At 34.2% G+C, this 23311-nt stretch overlaps 4 protein-coding genes across 6 annotated transcripts; 2 read left to right on the forward strand and 2 right to left on the reverse strand.

Annotated features, from left to right (window-relative positions):
• Window positions 1-728: 728 nt before the first annotated feature.
• Window positions 729-2580, reverse strand: LOC111486120 (chlorophyll a-b binding protein CP24 10A, chloroplastic-like). The gene is made up of 2 exons (XM_023133139.1): window positions 2279-2580; window positions 729-1415 (listed from the first exon to the last, which is right to left on the reverse strand). The coding sequence occupies exons 1-2, from the start codon at window positions 2494-2496 to the stop codon at window positions 866-868; spliced, it is 768 nt and encodes a 255-aa protein (XP_022988907.1). The 5' UTR covers window positions 2497-2580; the 3' UTR covers window positions 729-865.
• Window positions 2581-4497: 1917 nt separating this feature from the next.
• LOC111486098 (exosome complex component RRP42) lies at window positions 4498-8415 on the forward strand. Of its 2 annotated transcripts, none has more exons than XM_023133109.1 (7): window positions 4498-4728; window positions 4837-4992; window positions 5087-5143; window positions 5291-5383; window positions 7038-7116; window positions 7218-7342; window positions 7744-8415. In XM_023133109.1, the coding sequence occupies exons 2-7, from the start codon at window positions 4867-4869 to the stop codon at window positions 8122-8124; spliced, it is 861 nt and encodes a 286-aa protein (XP_022988877.1). In that variant the 5' UTR covers window positions 4498-4728; window positions 4837-4866; the 3' UTR covers window positions 8125-8415. The 2 variants fall into 2 exon arrangements, with proteins under 2 accessions (XP_022988877.1, XP_022988876.1); XM_023133108.1 differs by having other exon boundaries at window positions 4499-4728; window positions 4859-4992.
• Window positions 8416-11538: 3123 nt separating this feature from the next.
• On the forward strand, window positions 11539-12454 carry LOC111486172 (non-specific lipid-transfer protein-like protein At5g64080). Of its 2 annotated transcripts, none has more exons than XM_023133203.1 (3): window positions 11539-11926; window positions 12035-12061; window positions 12186-12454. In XM_023133203.1, the coding sequence occupies exons 1-3, from the start codon at window positions 11590-11592 to the stop codon at window positions 12347-12349; spliced, it is 528 nt and encodes a 175-aa protein (XP_022988971.1). In that variant the 5' UTR covers window positions 11539-11589; the 3' UTR covers window positions 12350-12454. The 2 variants fall into 2 exon arrangements, with proteins under 2 accessions (XP_022988971.1, XP_022988972.1); XM_023133204.1 differs by having other exon boundaries at window positions 12189-12454.
• A 6433-nt stretch (window positions 12455-18887) lies between these two features.
• LOC111486574 (chaperone protein dnaJ 20, chloroplastic-like) lies at window positions 18888-19379 on the reverse strand. The gene has a single exon (XM_023133746.1). It carries the CDS (start codon window positions 19377-19379, stop codon window positions 18888-18890), a length of 492 nt encoding a protein of 163 aa, XP_022989514.1.
• Between the last annotated feature and the right edge of the window lie 3932 nt (window positions 19380-23311).

Below are 23311 nucleotides of genomic sequence, written 5' to 3' on the forward strand. Positions count from 1 at the left end.
TACATCTATGAAAAGCGATAGCAATATCTCTAGAAAGATGACGGCGGCTCCCGAGAATGGAGGAGTACTTATTTCTATCGTTACGGATTTGTGAGGGATTCTCAAAATTTAGGACCCATTACAATTAACAAAACCGAGAAAGACTCAAGCTGTCTAGACTAGTCTGAAATGACTTTATTTACATTAGTGTTACATACAATTATTCATTACAAATATTGTAATGGTTCGAGTTCAGCTTTAATACAGTATAGGAATGTCAAAATATTATCCACATGATTCGTGTCTTCACCAACTAAACCAACTAGCATTGTGATTAAAGGAAGAGATTTGGATATCAAAATTTCGAGTATAAAGGATCGAGAGTCGATATTACTTTAAGGAAAGTGAGTGAATATCAGAATCTCGGATAACGGGGTGACATATAATTATTAGATGTCGGACAAGAACTACGTTGATAACATATAACTCAGGGTAGGAAAAATTAACAATTAGTCGCATCCATCTATAGTATTTTTGAAACATTTTAGCCATGACAACAGACTACCAGACTATGACATAGAACGTGAAAGAGTTGGGTGTCACGAGGCCAAGCGAGCGGGAGGCTAGACAGTTGATGCGTGTGTGTGCGTGTAGATGGATGCACGAGCTATATGTGATGGCTTGAGAAGTAGACAACATTCCGATATCATATCAAATCATGGATTAACTCAAAAGTTGAAGTCAAATGCTAATAAATTGATAGATGATGTTGTTAATTCAAAAACCCCTTCAAAATCTATCTCAAATTCATCAAAACATGTTCAATCCCAAAGACTTTTTTAGTGAAAATATGAACAATTTTTCCTTCACATCAACGAATTATTTTCTACAATCCAAGAGCCCCCAATGGCGTCTTCCCCTGTCCAGCTTCGAAGTAGAAGATGAGCATAGCTAACATGGCGATTCTAGCATGCTTGATCTCCGCCAACTTCAATCTCTCCAATTTCTCCGTGTCTGGAATATAAACTCCATCCTTAAGAGTTCCCGCAAATCCCAATGGATCGAAGAATTTCCCTCCTGGGTACCCCTGTTCTCCCGTTGCGTTTGCGAAGTTCTCTGCGGTCCTCGACCATGGCGTTGCCCATTCGACGGATTGAGACTCCGGGTTGAAGAAATCTACCCATCGTTTGCTCTCGACCCATCCCATTAGCAGAAGCTGGGTTCCGAGCAGGGATCCGAAGGAGAATGGAGCGATTGCGGACGGATCGGCTCCGGCTTCGAACCATGGAATCCCGCTCCAGGCCTGGCCGATGAAGATTCCGACCACTGCTGCCATTGCCCACCGCCCGTGGATTAGCTCTGCTTCTCTGTACCATTTCAGAAATGCTGGATCCTTCCCCAACCCCAGTGGGTCGAAGCCGTAGTCGCCTGGTAGTCTGTAGAAACCAAACAGGTAATTGCTTATGAACTGTTTGATGAAATGTCTCTTTCAGAGTTTTGAATTGGCCTAGAAACTGTTTGATGAAATGCCTCTTCCATGTTTTCTCTAGAGTAATTGTTGAGAATAGTTAAGAATGATCTTGAGTTTATAAATAAGGAATACATCTCTATTGGTACGAGTCCCGTACAAAGCAAAGTTATGAGAGCTTATACTCATAGTGAACAATATCATACCATTGCGGTGAGTTGAGATTCATAACATTGACATAAGAGTCATGCCCTTAATTTAACCATTTCAATAGAATCCTCAAATGTCGAACAGAAAAGTTGTGAGCCTTGAAGCTGTAGTCAAAAGTGACTCAAATGTTGAACAAAGGGTGTACTTTGTTCAAGGACTCCAAAGAAGGAGTCGAGCCTCGATTAAGGAGAGGCTATTTAAGGGCTCCATAGGTCTCAAAGAAGGCTCTATAGTGTACTTTGTTGAGGGGAGGGTCGTTGAGAATTGTTGGGAGAGAGTCCCACGTTGGCTAATTTAGGGAATGATCATGAGTTCATAAGGAAAGAATACATCTCCATTGGTACGAGGTCATTTGGGGAAGTCCAAAAGAGCTCATACTGAAAGTGGACAATATGATACCATTGTATAGAATCGTGATTCCTAACAATATCTATATCGGTTAGAAAGTGTGTGATAAAATGCCTATTGAAAACAGCAATTGCCTAGAAAGTGTTCGATGAACCGTCTCTTCTTGATTCTAAACACTAATTGCTCAGAAAGTGTGATAAATTGCCTCTTCCATCAGCAGGTTCTAAACAGTGACCGAAAATTTTACAACAAAAGCAGTAAAGAGAGACATACGAGCCATCGAGCCATTCCGGGTCGATGAAGTTGCCGCCACCCTTAACAGCAGGGATCCAAGACTTCTTGGGCTGAGCAGCAGCGACGATGACAAGCTTGCGGGAGCTGACAACATTGACACCGCCTCTGGCACCGGCCAGCAAGGTTTGGGTTCTGCTACCTCCATGGAGGAAGGGTGAGCCCAACCCATTAAGCAGAGCACCAGAAGTTGCAGCCATGGCTTCTTCTGAGATGTGGAAGTTTCAGGTATGTAGTGAGCTTTGTTTTATGATATTGTGAATTGAATTGTGGGTTTAAATGGAGCCATGTGTGTTGATGAGAATCTGGAGGGGAAATCTGTGGGAGGGTGTTGGATAGATTTCGGACCAATGAGAAACGAGTTCTTCATCCGCTACTCCACTTGGTCACCAACCACGTGGACAATCGCTCTCCTGTTAGCCCTCTTTCAGCCTCATGATTCACTCCCAACTTCTTCTATGAAAGAGAGATCCTTTTGGAAAAAGTTAATGCCCAACATCTTCTTCTTTCCTAAAGAGAATATTTATACTTCGACTTTCTCTCGTTGTTTTTAAGATGCGTTTGTTAAGGATATGTTTTCACACCCTTATAGAAAATGCTTCGTTCTCCTCCCTAACCGATGTGAGATCTCACAAACCACTCCCTTTTGAGGCCTAGTGTCCTTGCTGGCACCCGTTCCCTTCTCCAATCGATGTGGGACCCTCTAATTCATCCACTTTCAGGGTCCAACGTCCTTGCTGACATACCGACTCATGTCCACCCCCTTCAGGGTTCAACCTTCTTGCTGACACACTCTGACTACACGTAATAAGAAATTATTTAAGGAAAATAAAATTTGGATTATCTTGCTGATCAAATATCTCAAATCAAGAACATTTGTTTAAAATTCAAACCACTTCATAAACAAATAAGCTGGAATGATTTCAAACATGTAATATAAACTATATAAAATTGCAAAGAAACTTAGTTATTGACCAAAGGGGAGTGAAATTGCTCTTTCTACTGCATTTCCAAGTCTCCCTTACAAAAACAATATACTAGCTTCAAAATGAAACCTTCGACCTTCATACTTTATACCATAATTATCCACCGTATAAATGTAACATAAAAATAAATAAAAAGTTTTAAAACTTAAAATACAATAATGAAACATTAAAAATCTAGTTTCAAAAAATAAATGAAGTCCTGCTTTCCATTAAACACGTATCCAAAGAGACCCTATGAGAATATGTAACTTGATTCAATAATGAAGGTTTATCAGTTGAACGTTATAATGATAGAGTCACACTGCTCCTTATAGTCGATGAACTTAGAGATCAAAGATTTATTCAACTATTTTTAAAATGTGAAACTCATTACTCGAGCTCAAAAGTACATGAGCACATCGCCGATGAACCTAAAAGTTCAAATCGATTACATTAAAAAAAAAAAAACAAAAAATAATACTAGGTCAAGAGGCCAAGAAACATAAGATAGATGACGAGAAACCACTTAGGCTCGACTATCCATCCAACAAATTCAAGAGGTACACTACACTCCAATAAGTATAGACTCTGACTTTATCTTGATTTTTTTTTTATTATTGAGTTTTTATCGTAGATGCAACTAATATCGTTCCAAATACCAAAAGACTAACCGTTGCTAGCATTAATAAAAGACGAGCTCATCGTAAGCGACAGTAACAATGGGCTAAAGATATTCAAGATCTAGACCTAAACTAAGCAGCTTCTAACTTGATGTACTTCGGGCTCATCGTGTAACGAGAAAACAACCACCTTTATAACTACTAAGCTTTTGTTTGATATCATATGCAATATTTTACGATTTATATTTTTATTCGATAGTTATTTCACTAATTATAAAAAAAAAAATACTTTTAAAAAAAAATTATTATAGACTATATAAATTGACTAATAGAAAAAGCGAATATTAATGAATAGCTTTATTATTTAAAATTGATTAATTAATGTTATTTTGAAATTGAAAATATGTTAATAAATTGATACATTGATAATTAGACAATAATCCTATTATTATCAATAGTTTGCCCACTAATATACTTTTGTAATTTATTTTAAATATTATTTTAATTTCTTATTTATTTAAAAAATTACTTTAATTTTGTATTTTTATTTTTTACATTACAGTATTTAAAAAAGAAATAAACAAATTAAAAATAAATGAAAAACCCTAAACCCATTTTTTGCTGGTAGCCACTCCACTCTTCCTTCTTCGCCATATCTACCGCGCGCGCCCTCTCCGCCGGAGCTGTGCCCCGGTCACTCTTTCTTTCTCTCTCTTCCTATCACCCTGCAATTGCTGGCCTGCGGATCGCAGCCCCTGTGTTCTTTTGCCGAGGTCCACACACCGGCTCGGCGAACACCGAAGGCCTTGTCGCCGACAAAGCACGAGCAGCGCCGCCGTCCCTCGATGTCAGTAACATCTATCTTCTCTTCTTCTTTAATCTCTAGTTTATGCTAAAACCCCAATGTTCTAACTCAACTTTGTCGAAACCTTCGTCTTCTGGGTTTAATTTCCAGCTCGTTTTGTGTGGTTCACCAGAAGTAGGAATGAAGGGGCTTTCGGTTGGAGAAAAGCTTTTCATAGAAGGTGGTATTGCTCAGGATCTTCGTACCGATGGTCGAAGGAGACTAACTTATCGACCCATTTCCGTAGAAACGGATGTGATCTCTCAGGTATAATCAAAACAGAGTAGTATATTTATGCCTTATTTGCTTGTTCTGTTCTTGCTCTTTATGTGGTTTTATTTCTCAATTCACTTATGTTTAGGCGAATGGTTCAGCAAGGGTCAGAATGGGTGGTACCGAGGTTATTGCTACTGTCAAGGTATAAATGCGTTGAGCTTCTTTCTCTTTCAATTGTACTCTTCACCAGTTTCTATCCAAAACACTGCAACCGCTCTGTTTTTCGTTTTTGAAACTGTAAACTTGGATTGGTTATGGTGATTACTGCTTAGATATGTTTTAAGTGCAGGCTGAACTTGGAAGGCCCAATGCAATGCAGCCTGATAAAGGGAAGGTTTCCATATTTGTTGATTGCAGCCCGACTGCAGAGCCAACGTTTGAGGTGTGAAACTTGCTTATTTTTACACATTTGTTCATTCATGTGTGTAGAAATGACAGTAAATTGTTTGTTCCATGCAAAATGGTGTTTCGTTGGAGAAAAAGAGGTTATGCATTAGTGAAAAATGGAATGTTGAGCATCAGAAGCTATAATTTGTATGAAGGTCTTGATATTTAGATTTCCTGACTATGGGCTTGATTTCCATTTAGATTTCCATTGATTAATTTGCTGTCTATTCTTGATTAAATTTTGAAAGTAGTAGGATTTTGATCAATTGGATTAAATAAGAGGCACATGAAGGATCTTAGCCTTATTTTCAATGATAGTATGGTTTTCATTCTTAGATTATGATTAACCAGGTATGATCATTCCTCCAAACTTTAATGATTCATGCGCACAGAAATCATACAAGAAAATAACCCCATTGAAGGAGTCCTCAATGAATTATAGGAACAGACTCCAATCCCAAAGAATAACCCAAGCTGATAACTGCGAAAAGAATGATTCAAAGATATCTATAACGATGCATTAAATCTCATAACTTTTGACACCTCCTCGACAAACCTCTTGTGCTTTTGAAAATAGTGACAAACAAGCCTGCCGCAAGACTCCCCATTGAATAGCAAATGAACAAGCCTGCCCCAGAACTTTTCCTTTATTTTTGAAGTGAGATTTCATCATAATCACCCTTAACATAGAGTGATAGTCCCTATTACTCATGTAACAGCCCTAAAAAACCAGCTCCATAGGGAGTTAGCAAGCTAAAAACCTCACAAATGATGAATAAGATCCTCGTCTTGTTGACGATGGACACACCATTATTGACTCAACATTAAGGAAAATTTTCACTCTTCTAGGAATTCATTCTGGGAATTAAGGAGGTGTCAACATGTAATTCTGGGAATTCATTCTACCATGTAAAACTTGCCAAGTAAAGAACTTCACTTTTTAGAGATTATCACCTTTCTGGAAAGGGAAAAAGGAGGCCCCTGATTGGACGAAGAGGAACAAAGAGTGATGGGAAAAGACTAATACATTAAGTCTTTAGACATATTAAGAGCCCAAACCCTATGATAGGAGAATAGTGTAAAAAATCCCACTACCTCCAAAGACTTGTGATTAGTGAGAAGAGAAAACCCAGTGACAGTGAAGAGGACGAATTAGAGATCGACAAGATAGAGGCCACTGAGTGTAACCTCTTGTCAGAAAAATAATAAATATGAATAAATAGATCACAAAGAGGCTTAACACCCACCCACCAATCCTCTCCAAAAATAACTAACTATAGTCATCAAAAGCCTTTTACTAGAGTCTTTTAACCCACTACTCGTTCATTTTAAGTTATGAACCAATTTCTTTCTTTTAAGGGAAACGTATTAGCAAAGGTAGTATAAGTGCATAGTTCTAACATTTAATCAAAGATGAATGAACAAATTAAATAATGGAAAAGAGTTGGGGATACAATAGGTGTTAAATCAATGTTTAAGTGCTAAAACAATAATCTAACAGAAAAGCTATTATAAACGTTTGTAATTTACTATAGAAATTGTTAAACACGAACTGCTGGTATCCATGTGCATCACATCCACTTGTGTAGTTTCTTTTCCATATGTGCCTTTGCTTTGCTTGTAATAATTTGGTTTTTCACTAAATATAGGGTAGGGGTGGTGAAGAGTTGGCAACAGAACTCTCGGTTTCCCTTGAGCGATGCCTCTTAGGGGGAAAAAGTGGTGCAGGTTTGACTCATGACTAGAAAAGTAGATTGATAGTATTCACTTCCCTTGTTTTGATCAGTAACTTTTGCCTTTGATTAACCATCGTGCTTTTGTTGCTTCAGGGGCTGGGATTGACCTTTCGTCTCTGATAGTTGTGGAAGGGAAGCTTTGCTGGGATCTTTATATTGAGGGCCTTGTTGTAAGCTCAGACGGAAATCTTCTAGATGCCCTTGGTGCTGCGATTAAGGTACATTTTCTTGAATTTTTGTCTAATCTTCTATGTCTCATTTGTTTACTTAAATAACCAGGTTTTGTACTTATTGTTTATACTAGGCTGCATGATCATATAAGCTTTGCTAGTTTGACCAAAACAATGAACAACAAACATCAGTATCATGCCCGTGTATGGTCTGCTTATATCAGTCACTATTTCTGATTGAGCAAGTCACATTTTGCAACTGAAGTCCCTTGAGCCTATATTTATCTCTTTCGGTTTCGAGATCTACAATAATTTCCTCTTATATAGGACTCTACCGGAAGATTTGAACCCTTCATATTTTAGTAGATCTTTTAATAATCACATTGCTCTCAAGAATATCTTGCTGGTAGTTAAAGCTGAAACTAATAAACCCTCATCCTCTTCGCAAGGCTGCTTTGAGCAATACAGGCATACCAAAAGTCAATGTTTCTGCAGAAGCATCGGCCAATGAACAACCCGAAGTTGACGTAAGCGACGAAGAATTTCTACAGTTCGACACGTCTGGGGTTCCGGTCATAGTTACGTTGACAAAGGTGGGTAGGCACTACATTGTGGATGCTACTTTGGAAGAGGAATCTCAAATGAGCTCTGCAATCTCCATATCTGTCAACAGGCACTGTCATGTCTGTGGGTTGACCAAACGAGGGGGTGCTGGGGTCGATCCAAGCGTAATCCTTGACATGATATCCGTGGGCAAACATGTGAGCGAGCAATTATTAAACAAGTTGGATTCGGAGATAGCTGCTGCTGAAGCTGATGAAGAAGAATGATAAAGCTTTTAAGGTCAGGTCTCTGAACTCTTGTTCATTTACATTGTAGAATCTTGGAACGAGTATCTGAGTTAGAATTCTAGTGTAGATGATATAGATGATTGTAAGGCAGTGATCTTGTAAAATTAGCAGGTTTTTTAGTCCTTTGATTCTGTCATGGTATTTGATCCCAGTTTAGTTGTGTCTGAAATGATAAAATGAAGGGCAGATGTTGAATCACTTGCAATTGTGGCTAGATATTATTAATTTTAGACAACTTTATCTTCATTTGTAGTTTATAGTTTCCTCACATTTCTTTTTGTATGTTCTTTTTAAGGTTTGTATTGGAACTAAAATTGTAATATCCAAAATTTGAAAAAGGAGGAGATACGACTAGAAACAAGACGCTTCTTCATTTTCATTTTGTGTAGATTCAACGGCGATAATTAGATTTTTACATAAGATTGAGATAGTTGATAAATAGTAGAGTCACTTTACCACAGAGCTATGACTATATGAAGATCGTTAGAGTCGTTAACTAATTTCTAGTTGTAAATTCTTTTGATGTGATAGAGGGTATATATGTTTTAGACTTGGAACGTCCAAAGGAAATAGTAAAAAGTATAGCTAAGTGATTTAGCTAAGCTCTAAAGAGCTAGATGATGTGAACTCAATTGTTGAGATGACTCGAAGAAGCTAGATGAGATATCCAAATTGAAAATCCTATCATGAACTCAAGTTGTAGAACTTTGTAGTGTTGTATAACTTAGAAGAGTTGACTAGTCTTATCCTAATATTTTCAAATGAATAACCTGTGATTAAGAGTCTAGGTTATCACTATTAAAGGTATATTAGATATACGATATCAATGTCGATAAATCTATGAGTGAGCTACATACTAAGTATATTTTTATACTCGTTCATGTTACTTATTCATTCTAGATAATATCTGAATTTCCACAACTTATTCAGAAAAGGTTTGAAATTTTATTTAAGATGTCCGAAAATCAAATAATTGTGTTTGTGAATCATTTCTATTCATCAATGAGTATATTATAAATATTTTTAGGGTATTAAATTATAAAAAAAAAATTAATAATAATAGTTGTAAAAAACAATTAGTAAGATCATCAAATTGAATAATTAATTATACAAGATAAAATCTCAACCTTATTTTGAAAAGTTCACTAATATTTTTAATAATTCAGAACTATAAAAATAAAAAGTATTTTAATTTTTTTTAAAAAAAATTAAGTTGGGACAAGGTGAAAAGTTCAAAAGTATTTTATTAATTCAGTTTATTCAATATATTATCCCGAGCAAGATTTTGGGACAAATCTGACCCACGATTAATTTTTTATTTTAGAAATTTCTCTGATCACTAAATAAGATATATCAATTATTATCTCAAAAGTTACGGATGAATTCACTATTTATTTATTTATTTATTTTGTAAAGGTTGACTAAAAAGAAGAAAAAAAAATGTAATGTGCCAAAAAAATCATTGTCTGAAAGGAAAATGAACAAATATTGGGTACCTTTGGTAAGGAATCTTTTACAGAACAATTTTGGTATATGTTATTTATTTATTTATTTATTTATTTTCGATAATATTATTTAGAATTTTGAGTACTAATATATATTTTATTGGTTAATTTTTACTGCCTATTAAATAAAAAAGGAAATTGCTTATAATTTTGTGTGATATAAGACATATTAAATTGATAAAGAATCAAAATTTGGAAATAAAACAAATATTAAATTCATACATTTTGTTTGTTTGTTTATTTATTTATTTATTTATTTATTATTATTATTCATATAAAAGAAATAAAGAGTTTTATATTAAGCGTTTCAAACTTGTTTGTCGAGTAAGCTGCCAGCCTTACCTTCCTAACTAAACTCCCATTCTCATTTGATTTTGTAGTTGACTATTGACTTTCGACCGTGCTCGTCATTACATTCACATACAAGTCTTACGAGAAATTCGAGCTCCATTTAGAATTTGATAATTAATAATTTTATTTTACAATATTGTTTGAATTTAAATGTAACGCGATAAATAGTAAATGAAGATATATATATATTTAATCTGTGAGAATGAGGTTCTTCGGAGATCTGCCTCGACCGAAGTAGAGAACCGAAGAATGAACAAGAAGAGTTTTTTCATTTTCATTTCCGACCTTATTTATTTATTTATTTATTATAGTAAATAAGTTATTTATGGCTAGTTTGTCGTATTAAAATTTGAATTTTTAAAAATTACTTTAGTTAAATATTACAATAATATTTTTACATGTGAAATTATAAAAATATATCTTGATTTTTTTTTTCGGGTTATAAAATATGTCTATTATTTCAAAAGTTGCATTATTATATTTTACCGATTTTAGAACTACACTTAAAATCACACTATCTATCGTAGGATTTTTTTTCCTCTTCCCATCCTGACTTCGGTAGGTTTCCCACGAAAATTTTGACCCATATTTTATTATTTCTTCGAAATTATCTTTATAGTGTTGGATGATGAAAGTCCCACATCAGCTAATTTAGGGAATGGTCGTGAGTTTATAATTAAAGAATACTCGTGAAAATAATTAAAAAATTTACAAATATATTTGGTTTTTTTTTTAAATTTAAAAATGGATAAGAATAATTAAAAAAAAACAAATTTAAATCTCATTTTACGTGGGAATTGAAACTTAGTGTCGAAGGATGTATGCCTAGATATTTATTATAAAATTAATTTTGATAGTTGAATAAATAGAAAAAGGACAAAAACCTATATATATATATATATATATATATATAATTTATTAATTGATTAAATTATAAATTTAATTTTTGAACTCGTTTAATAAATTTATTTTTTTAATTTGTGTGATAAATTTCTGTATAAATTTTTTTAGTAAAAAAAAAAAAAATAAATAAAAATGAATTAATATATTAAATATAAATTCAAATTTTTGTGAGTAGTTGTGAATTTTATAATTTCTTAAAAAATTAAATTAATATTTTAAAATTTTATAAAATTAAAATTGATAATTTAATTTTTTTTAATAGACTAAATTAATAAAAAAAAACATGTCGGTATAATACTTTTAAACTTTAAAAAAAAAATTGTTTAAAAATAATTTCAACTTTAAAAAAAAAAATATTTTAAATTTTTTTAAAAAAATTAAAAAAATAACTTTAGAATTAACGAATTTTTTTAAAATTTTATTTTTATTTAAATATTAAACGTGATAATACTATATTTAAATTTTATATTTTTTAAACGTAATTAGCAAAAACTTAAAAAAAATAGTATTTTTTAAACAAAAAAAAAAAAAAATTAATATATAAGGGGTATTATGGTAAGAGTATTTATTGAAATTAAAAAAAAAAAAAAATCCTTATATAAATGGTCTTCTCCAACCTCAAGCCACACTGTCCAGTTCTCAGGTACTTTTTTCTCCACTTTCCATCTCTTTTTCTTCCCTAGAAATGGCCACCGCCAAGCTTTCTATCTCTCTTTTCGCTCTTTTCTCTCTGGTCGTGAATTACTCCACCGCATACGGCGCCCTAGTGCCGGAGAGGGACTGTTCCAAACTCATCATCACCTTGGCCGACTGCCTCCCCTTCGTCTCCAAAGACAGCACCACCACCACTCCCGCTAAAGCCTGCTGTGTCGGCCTTAAAATCGTCGCCAAGGCTAACGCCGATTGCCTCTGCCATACCTTCAAGAACAGCGCTTCATTCGGTATCGTCCTCAATGTCACCAAGGCTCTTTCTCTCCCTGCCGCTTGCGACATATCCGATCCTGCTCTTTCTGACTGTAAATGTAAGCCTAATTTCTCCAAAATCGCTCTCTTAATTTCCGATTCAGTAAAACCCTAGAAAACCTAACTGATCTGTTTTTGTGAAATCGCTGTTTCCTTTTGATTTCCAGTGTCGACTTCTCCTATTGGCTCTCCTGGTACTGTTTCTTCTCTGAAACGATTTTCGATTAGTCTTACTCTGTTGATTTCGATCTGGATTTTGGAATGTTTGTGATAAAATTCCTGAGCGTTTGTTCTGTTTCGATTGTTGTTTTAATGCAGCGGTTACGCCGGCTGCCTCACCTAAATTGTCGCCGGGAGAAGCGCCAGTGAAGAACGAGACGACGCCGGCTCCGACACCTGAAAATTCGGCGGCGACAGGCGTTATGGTGTCCGTCGGATCCATAATCGCCGCCATTGGAGTAGGTGTGTTCTACAGTTTTTGAGTGGAAAGCGTTTGAAAAATTTGGGGGAATTTGAAAATTGTTTTAGTGTTTATTCGCGGAAGGGAGTTTGTTAGGACTGTTGGATTTTGTTGTTTCTTTTGTGGCAAGGTGTTCTTTTTCTTTTTTTAAATTATATAAAAAATTATATTAATATTTAAAATTTTATAAAAAAACTAATGCTACATCCAAATAAAAATAAAAACGATATCGAGGACAAGATGACTAAGAAAAACATAAAAGAATTGAAAACGATTTTGAGGGTCACATGGGATGCACGAAAAGCCGAAGACTTATGTTGGTCTGTGGAAATAATCTCTACTTTTAAGAAGCGAAGAGTAGTTAACGTGACCATGTCGCATGGGATATAGGGAAAGTAGTCAAAGAAACGAGGAATTGCTACAAGAGGAGTAATATTCGAATTATCTTGTTGATCAAACATTTCAAGACAAAAACATCCGATTAAGATTTGAATATTTCCATAGGCAAGAGTGATCACATCAAGCTTGAATGATTCTAAACATGCAATCTAAATTGCATCGGCTAAAGGAAAACACAAATACTCTTTTACAAAAATATCATATATGGTTTTTGTAACGACCTTAGATTTCTGATAGTCTAAAGAGTGAAAATAATCATTTGAAACTTCCATAAAACATAAACTTCATCAACACTGTCATGGACTTGCGTGTTCGAAAATATCTTTAAACGACACAACGAAATACTAGGAGCGTACATGGTCCAAGTTGGGTTGGGTTGAGAGATTTTTTTTGACCCAACCCAAAATTCTGGTTAGTTAGATTGGTAACCAACCCAACCCAAAAATTTTCACAACCCAACTCAACCCTCTATTTTTAGGTTGCATTATGATCGTTAAAAAAATTATTTTTTAAATTATTTTTATTTATCACCAATTTATAATTTTTCGAATACAATCTTACATAACAATTAAAATTTCATAAACAAACCCAAATAAATCTTTAATTATTCACAAAAAAAAAATAAATAAATAAATAAATTCAATTAAGAACCATGAGCGAAAATTGTAACATATTAACATAGTTTAATATTCTCATAAAACTAAGACAACTAAAATATCGACACTTATTAAGAATTATTCAAGAATTGAAGTCGAGTTCTTCATAAAAAGAAGATATCAATAAGGTTAAAAATACTATATACAATCAAAATAAAAAATATTATAATTGAAATAACCGGACTTTGAAATAAAAATTACTATGAAAACAAAATAATATAAAGAATTAATGGGAGTCGAACTCACGTGTAAATATTATGAGTTAGGAGAAGGTACCACTCTAGCAAACCCATCATTAATATATTTTATTTGGCTCGGTCAATCCGAAGGTTTTGTTCAATGAACCAGAAATCGAATTGAGTTAATTCGGGTTCAAGAAACTGAACCCAAACCAACCCGAAAAGCTAATTCAACCCAACCCAACCCTTATAGTTCAGGTTGGGTTGGTCCGGATTGTCGGGTTGAATATACACCTCTACAAAATACTAAATGAAATAAATAAACATTAAAATTAAAAACACTCTATTTTAACCTAAGTCTAAGCAAATAAATACTGTCCTATGCATATGTCATGGTCTCTTAGGTTGCTATGCCACCATTAGCCATACTAGAGAGCTTTGCCTTTACCGGCACAAAAAAGAGTTAACACATGACTTGAATACTTTAAGAAATACTTAGAAAGTGATCATACAAATAGGGTTAGATGCAAGCTCATATAATCATGAGTGAGACTTATCATATCGGTCTATATTCTTTCAGTGGCTATCCTAAGCGGGTAATTGGATGTGTATTTACTATTCTACACACAGCCCACACATGCGGGCAATTGAATGTGTATTTACTATTCTACATACAGCCCACACATGCGAGAATAGACCCACCACTCGGTTAAGGTGACGATACATTAATATAGCCTAAGAATAGATGGGTTCAATGTTACTAATTTCTGAAGATTTATTCCTTCCTCACCGACGTGGATCTTAGTTAAAAAGCACGATAGAAAGGTGTAATTTGGCTTACCTATACGTGCTGAATCTTTGCTGGGTCCTTCATCGAAGTCTAGCCTTTTTCACGGTGTCAATGAAATTTTCTTCTAGATCTCGCTAGCGGTACTTCGTACTCTTTGTTTTTAGGGGTGTTCATGGTCTGGGTTGGGTTGGGTTGGGTTGGAGGATTTTTTTGACCCAACCCAAAAGTTCGGGTTGGTTGGATTAGTAACCCAACCCAATCCAAAAAATTTTCCAACCCAACCCAACCCAACCCTCTATTTTTGGGTTGGTCAAAAAAAAATTTAAAAATTTTAATTTGTATGTGCTAAGATGATAAAACAATTACTACCTCTAAGTTGTAGATTAAAAATATCAAACTCTCTATTGCGTCCATATTATCGCCTATAAATATATAAAAAATATGCAATGAATCAATTCTAAAGTTAACACATCTATTAAATTATTACATTCCCAATATATAATCATTCAACAAAATGCCTATAAATGTACCTATTCAATGAATTAATTCAAAAGTTGCAACATTCATCCAACCCTCTCTTGCATTTTTAATTCCTACAAAAGAATAAATAGCATCTTGAAAGTTAGTACCGTTTTAAGATTGTTTGGATAAAGCATAGTGTAACTTCATATTTTACTTACATTGAAAAATAATTATTGCATGACGTTGGTTGAACTTGAAAGTCTTAAATCATCTGAAAAATAAAATATAAATTGTGATATAACAATACATAATACATCTTAACAAATATACAATAAATAGATTTGGAGTTACTGTTTCAACAAATCTCCAAATCTTCAAGTTGTTAGAGGAATATCTAAAGATACTGATTTTCTACCGATCCAATTTTGTGTACATATCATAGCTTCGGCTGTTTTAGGTGTCAAAGAGCTTCCTAAAATAATCAAGAATCCTCCCACCCGTACTAAATGTTGATTCAGAAGATACCGTCGACACTGGAACGGCCAAAACATCTTGGGCAATTTTCAATAAAACTCTATACTTAAATTCATCAAGTTATTCACTAGGGTCAAATAAATATCGATCCACATCATTCTTTAACTCGAGTGAATGTTGCTCTTCTCTTCTTCGTTTGTATCTTGATAATACTAATATTGAACCACTGAAATTCTCTTCATCAATTGTGTCCATCTCCATACTCATGGACTTAGAAGTGAGTCTTGATTCAGATTGATGATGATCTTGAGCATTATCATAAAACTTGTAGTAATCATACAAACGAATTAAATAATTCTTTATGTCATCCACCATCACTTTAGCCATAGCATCTTCGTAAATATTCGAAAAGCAAAATGATATGTGATCCAATTTGTAACGAGGATTGAGTACCACTGCTATGAATATCAACTTATTAATTCTTTCTACTTAGCCCCAACATTTGTCATACTTAACCTTCATATTTGAACTCATGTTACTTAAAACAAAGTTCACATTTGTACTCCACTGAATTAAAAGTTCTCAAATACCCCAAAGTTCATGAAAATAAGAATTAGAAGTCACATGTAAAGAACCACTTATTTTCGCAGTGACATCATTGAAAGCCTTCAAAAACTTTACAAACACTGCAACATTTTTCCAATCATCAATGGTTGATGGCCCTATTCTTTTGTTTCCATGATCCCCTCTTTGAAATAATCAACATAATCTAATTCTTCCTCCTCTAATAATTTGAAAGCTTTTTCAAATTTCAAGGCATGATCAAGCATCAAATAAGTGGAATTCCATCGAGTCACCACATCCCAACAAACAAGTGCTTTACATTTAATTTTTTCTTGTTCAACACAATCTTTAAATTTTGTCAATCTCTTGGGGGATGATCTAACATACCTCACGGCATTGCGAACACTAGAAATGGAGCCATGCATTTCTTTAAGCCCTTCATTCACAATCAAATTAATTATGTGAGCACAACACCTCATGTGTAATATTTCTCCATCTAAGACGAGTGAATTCCAACTTCTAAGGATTCTCATAATATATGAAATAACTATATCATTGGAACTTGCATTATCAACTGTGATAGAGAAAAGCTTATCGATTCGCCATTCCAATAAACAACTCTCAATAATCTTGCCAATAGTCTCTCCCTTGTGGTTAGCAACTTGACAAAAGTTGAGAATTATTTTATGCAAATTCCATTCTGAATCAATAAAATGAGCGGTGATTACCATGTAATTAATATTTTGCAATGAAGCCCATGTGTTAGTGGTAAGACAAACCTATTGGAATGACTGACTAAAAAATCTTTCAACTTCTTCTTTTGTTAGAGATAAAGCTGAAATATATCTAGCAATGATTACTCTTGATGGAGGGTCAAACTTATGACATGCAATACTACAAAACAATTTGAAACCCTCATTCTCTACAAATTTAAATAATAATTCATCCATAATTATCATCTTAGCACATGCTGCTCTACATCTTGTTTGATTAAATAATGAAGTAACAATATTACTACCACCCTTTACATCCATTGAACGTTGAAAACTTAGAGTGGTTTGTCCTTTGTCCTCCACCTTATGTGTACTTCCTACACTGATTTTTTAAGTGCTTCCATAACGTGCTAGTTCCACAAGAATTAGTATCACAAGCATACTCCTTAGAACAATAGTTGCACTTGCACCTCTTATTGTTGTTCTCTAATCTTGTAAAGTGATCCCACACAGTTGATTTACTGGGTTTCTTCTTCTTAAATTCAGATTGGGTAGCCAATAGTGGTTTCGATGCATTATAATTACTAGAGTTACTTGCACATATTGTTGCACTATTGTTTTCCATCTATAAAAAGTAAAATAGAACTATTATGATTCAAACATTTAACTCAATATGAACAATTATCATAGAATGCATCAAGGTTAAAATATACCATCAGTTTTTGCAAGGGGATATAACAAAAAGAGAAAAAACGAAAAAACTTACCCATTTAGCGTTCCAGGAGACTAAAGAGAGAAAGATGGCACGCGAAAGAAACGAGACAAAGAATGCTAGAAAATGCTATTGAATTGGAGAGGAGAAATGAAGTGTAGAGGAGAGGAGTTGAAATGAATTCCGATGATGGCAGATAGGAAGGGATAGCAAAATAAAATGAATGGCAAAGGAAGGATTGCAGAGTAAAATGACAGAGAGGAAGGAATGAAATTTGTGTAAAAAGAGAGAAATTTCTTTCACCACCACTGAGATAATTATTGGGTTGTGAAATGCCAGTTTGGGCTTCGGTAAGAAACTAGACAAAAGTCTCTGTATATTTTTTTAATTTTCGAGTTAGGCCGAGTTGACCCAATCATTTTCTTTTGTTACCCGAACCCAACCCAAATCAGATCGGGTTAAAAAAAATGGACCCAACCCAAACCCAAAATCCAACACAACCCAACTCAACCCTTATATTTCGGGTTGGATCGAGTTGGGTGTACACCCCTAATTGTTTTGGCATGCTTGGCGTGTTGTGAAGGTCGAGGAGGGTGTGACCGAGATGGACACGAGAATTTCAGTGCCTCGCCAGAATTCTTACGCGTTTTCGAGCAACCTTTTGTTTTTTTGTTTTTTATATGGTTACAATGATAATTGGTTACTTCCATAATTACTAAATTGTAACTCTCTTTCCAAATTTTAATGGAACAAAAAACTTAATTTTTTCAATACTTAGTTGGAAATTTAATTCAAGATTCAAGTCTCTCACAAAAGTGATTCATCAAATTCAAATAGAGAAGGTTGTCCCCGCTCGTATACCCACAATCTTCCTAGAAATATCTAGCCGATACACTTATATGTGTTACATTTTGTCCGAGTCAACTCCAAACTCGAGCACACCACATGTTCACAAGCTTAACCATTGATTCACTATGTCATTGAGGTTCACAACTTCTTCATTCGACATCTGAGAATTCTACTAGCACAGCTAGATCAGGAATACGACTCGATATCATTTGGTAAAGACAATAAATTTATAGTATCTTCACAATGATATGATATTCATAGTTCAATAATCTAGGATGAAACCTAATAAAGGTGGCTGACCTTTCTTTCTCGGGCTTATGTTCACATCTCTTCTCCAATCTTTCCAATTCTGTAACGGTGGCTATAAAGGACATCTAAAGGCCACTAGACCACCATAATGGAGCGCCCTCCCCCTTAGTTTCCATCGCTCTTTTCTATCCACCATACCAATCGAGTATAGCACGAGTGATCTATACGAGGTGGTGATCCCCATTCTTGTCTATTATCCACTTTGAAGGTAAGATCCATGATTTTGTTTTTGGTTTTTCTCAAAACGTATCATCTATCAGTAGAGAAAGTTGTCCTCACTCGTATACCCTAGATCTTACTCTTATCGGACAAGTGTATCTTTTTTTTTTTAATTCACAACAATATTATTTGTAATAATAATAATAAAAAAACTCAGATCAAATAGTTCTATGTCAAAACCTAACTTGTTCTTAGATCACTATTCAACTAAAAAACTTAAACAGTAAGACGAAGTCATTCACATTTCCAACGATTTTGAGCTCGCATTCTCCCGCCCCAAGATGACAACGACCAATTCCTCCGAAGATTCGACCGCTGATTGAGCTCGAGAATCTGCCTTTGCCACAAGTCTCTATAATCCCCTTTAAATCCTGTAGATGTGCCATGATGATTGCCTTTCAAACCCATCAAAGAATCATCATACTCTCTTCTAAGAACAGGATCAGAGAGTGTCTTATAGGCTGCATTGAGCTGAACAAACATCCTCGTACACTTGTCTTTGAGAGAAGGATCACAAACAAGGTCAGGATGATACTGCAAAGCCTTGGTTCTATAAGCCTTCTTGATGTCTTCGTTGCTCGCATGACATCCATCACTCACCGAAAGCAACGTGTAATAATCCGTCCCTTTACAGGACACGCTCATCACCGGTCGGGTGGTCTTGTTTTGGGAGCTTAAAGGGCTGCAAAAACCTGCTCGGAGCGAAGGATTTGGTGGAGAAAACATGGTTGATTTGATGTATGGAAGAGAAATGGGAGTGATATATGTAGAGATGAAGGGGAATTTGAATTTGGTGGGCTGGGAAAAACGGCGGCTGTTTCAGGGGACTAATGATCTGGATTTGTTTTTGTTACTTTGTCTTGATCTGTGGTTTGGAAAATGACCATATTTGGAGATGCTTTTGGATTGCCTTCTAGATGTTTAGTTTTGGATAGGCCTTCTAGAAGTCTATAACGGATATACGTCAAATCATCGATATAAAAAACAAAATATTTTCACGATTTTTTCGTTATTCAACTGTATAAAACTGTTAGTAGTCACACGGTAGCGGTTTTCTTGAATAATTTAACCTTTGTTGTATTATAGGATAATTATTTGTAATTTTACCATGGATAAAAGTAGGGATGTACATAGATTGGATTGGGTTAGGTTGGGTGAGTGATTTTTTTTAACCAATCTAAAAGTTCGGGTTGGTTGGAATGATAATTCAACCCAACTTGAAAATTTTCACGACTCAAGCCAACCCAACCCTCTATTTTTGGGTTGAGTTGTCGGGTTGTTTGTAACGACCCGAAATTTTTTACCTAATTTAAGGTCGCTAATGTATTTATATCATGAACATGAATATGAAAATACTTCATTTAAACTTTCATAAAACATAACCTGAAAATAATACGACTTCATAAAACTTAACACTTCAGCTTAAGACACTGCTATGGACTTATGTATTTTGAAAACATTTTTAAAGACAACATAACAAAAGACTAAATAAAATAAATAAACGTTTAAATAAAAAATATAATATTCTAGCCTAATTCTAAGAAAATAATACGGCTACCCTAGGTATGTACCATGGTCTCAAGTTGATGTCATCGTTAGCCGTACATAAATGTCTTGCCTTAACCTGAAATAAAAGTAGCATGTGGCTTGAGTATTTTAAGAAATACTTAGTAAGTGACTCCACTATTAGGGGTTAAATGACGAGACCTATTAGTCTATTTTTTTTCCTACGGCACTATTCTAATTAGGCAGCTTGGATGTGTACTATATACTCTACACACAACCCATACATGCGAGTATGGGCTCACTAGTCAGTTTGCACACCGCTGGGCCCCTTTTCTTGTTGGGCGAGCCTTCTCTGGTAGCTTAACTTTTTCCGGACATCCATTAGAATTGATAACCGTCACGGTAGCATTATGTAAAACATAACGATACTTCGCTTGCTTAATGGATGTACGCATCCGTACCCTTGTGATGGAATATGGGTATCCCCCAATAATGCATGAGCACACATAATGCATGAGGTCCCAACATTTTTCCGTTTTCATTATCATTTAATACAACCCCGATAGCATTCTGTACATATCATATCATTTCAAATATCGATCATCATTCATATCATATTGTTTCTCATTATTCAGTTCTCATATCATACATAATTCTAACAAGGTTATATTTCGTGTCATTTATCGTGATTTCATGTCATTTATATCATGCTATATACACGCAAGTTATGAGACATACCATAACGTTCTATGCTTTTAACATAATATTTCATCATATGCATATCATACCATAACATATTGAATCACAATGTATCATATCATAAACATGTCAATTTATCACATATCTCGTACCATAACATATTTCATATCATATGACAACATGTATATATCCGTCATTCACATGTCGTATCATAATCATATCATATTGTAAATACTTCGTGGTTATATCGTTTCCTAACTTATCATAGCCTTAACGTTCTTATACCTATCATAATCATATTGTTACATGAACGTACCTTAGTCATATCATCACAGGAACGTATCCTAACGCTATCGTTCTATCAATCTATCACAAACCTATCCCTTTCTATCCATAACCTAACCCTATTATTTTATCAATCTCTCATATTCATAGCACTTCTGTATGTAACCTAACTTTAACGTTTCATGAACGATCTTACTCAAATCGTTACATTTCGTTTTGTGCATCCTTCTCGTATCCTATCTCAAACATATTATCGAACACATCGTACCGTAACTATTATCATACAAGTCACATATCATAACATATACATCACATATCATAAGCATATCAATCCACAAACAATTCACACATATCAATATATATGACACGTACATAACCATCGGGCATGTGTCAACATCAAATATAATCATGCCGATAGTAAGGTCACTTATCTGATTAGCTTAAGTTGTTGTCACGAATATATCCTTAATGAAAGTAAACAAAATTGATAGAGTTATTTCATGATTACGTTGTCTGCCTGTATTTACTTTCTTCCCTATATTTAGTTTAAGTTTTTAATTTCTTAATCTTCCTTTTTTTTCTTTTTTTTTTATCTCTATTTACTCTATTTTCTTTTAATTTTGTTAAAATGTATTCCAAATTTCAATGGATCCGTGTTTCCAAATCTTTCCGTTTCTCTTCTTCTCATTCCGTTAACATTTGAATTATGTTCACAAACTTTCTTGGTCATTTTATTTTTAATCTATTCATTTGGTTACTGATATAAATTGACTGATCTAATATTACTAATTTGAGGATATACTAGAATTCATATAAATGATTGACATTTACTTTCTAACTCAAAACAATTGTAATGATTTAATGAAAATTTAACAATAATGGGCCGATATTTCTAAAAAGAATAGGACAAAAGAAAATTAAGATTTAATATATTCCTTTGATCATATCTATTTTCACGTAAATCTTTGAAGTCAGGTGAATCTCAACGGGATAAATGCTATTCTCATTTTTTCCCTCAATCTTGGTGAATCAATCTGGCAATTGTTTTTCCTCAAATCTTAGTCAGGTGAATCTCAACTGGGTAAATGTCATTCTCAATCGGGCAATTGTTCTTTCGGGCTATTGTTGTTTTAATAGGGTAAATGTCATTCTCTGTTGTTTTAATAGGGTAAATATCATTCTCAATCTGGCCATTTGCTGTTTTAATTGGGTTGTTGTTTTTGGCCATTGTTGTTTTAACTGGGTAAATGTCATTCTCAATCTGGCAATGGTTGTTTTAACCGGGTAAATGTCATTCTCATTTTTTTCCTCAAATCTTGGCGAATCAATCTGGCAATTGTTTTTCTTCAATCTTACTAAGGTGAATCTAGGTGAATATGCCATTCTCAATATGGCAATGGTTGTTTCTTGCCATTGTTGTTTTAACTATGGCAATGGTTGTTTTAACCGGGTCAATGTCATTCTCAATTTGACAATTATTGTTTTAATGGGTAAATGTTATTCTCATTTTTCCTCAAATCTGGGTGAATTGAATCTCAACTGGGTAAATGCTGGCAATTGTTTTTCTTGGATCTTAGTCTTAGTCAGGTGAATATCTCATATGAATATGTCATTCTCAATAATGACAATGGTCGTTTCTGGTCATTGTTGTTTTATCCTGGTAAATGTCATTCTCAATCTGGCCATTGTTGTTTTAACTGCAAATGTTATTATTATTTTTTTTCTCAAATCTTGGTGAATTGAATCTCAACTAGATAAATACCAATCAGGCAATTGTTTTTCTTGGTACATGTCAATCTAAGCCATTGTTCCGGATATGGTACAAGTCAATCAGGCAATTGTTTTTCATGGGTAAATGTCTATATGGGGTTGTTTTTCCTGGGTAAATGTCAATATGGGGTGAATGTCATTCTCAATCTTGCAATTGTTGTTTTTCGGTTTCTTTTTGCAAATTGTGGTAAATGCCAATCTGGGTGCATCTCAACCGGGTAAATGTCATTGTTGAGAAATGTCATTCTCAATCTGGCAATTGTTGTTGAATCTCATGGGTAAATGTCATTGTTGTTGAATCTCAACGGGTAAATGTCATTATCAATCTGGCAATTGTTGTTTTTTTTTTTTTTTTTTTTTTTTTTTTTTTTTTTTTTTTTTTTTTTTTTTTTTTTTTT

Source organism: Cucurbita maxima, unplaced genomic scaffold (assembly GCF_002738345.1).
Source record: "Cucurbita maxima cultivar Rimu unplaced genomic scaffold, Cmax_1.0 Cma_Scf00011, whole genome shotgun sequence".
NCBI lineage: Eukaryota > Viridiplantae > Streptophyta > Magnoliopsida > Cucurbitales > Cucurbitaceae > Cucurbita > Cucurbita maxima.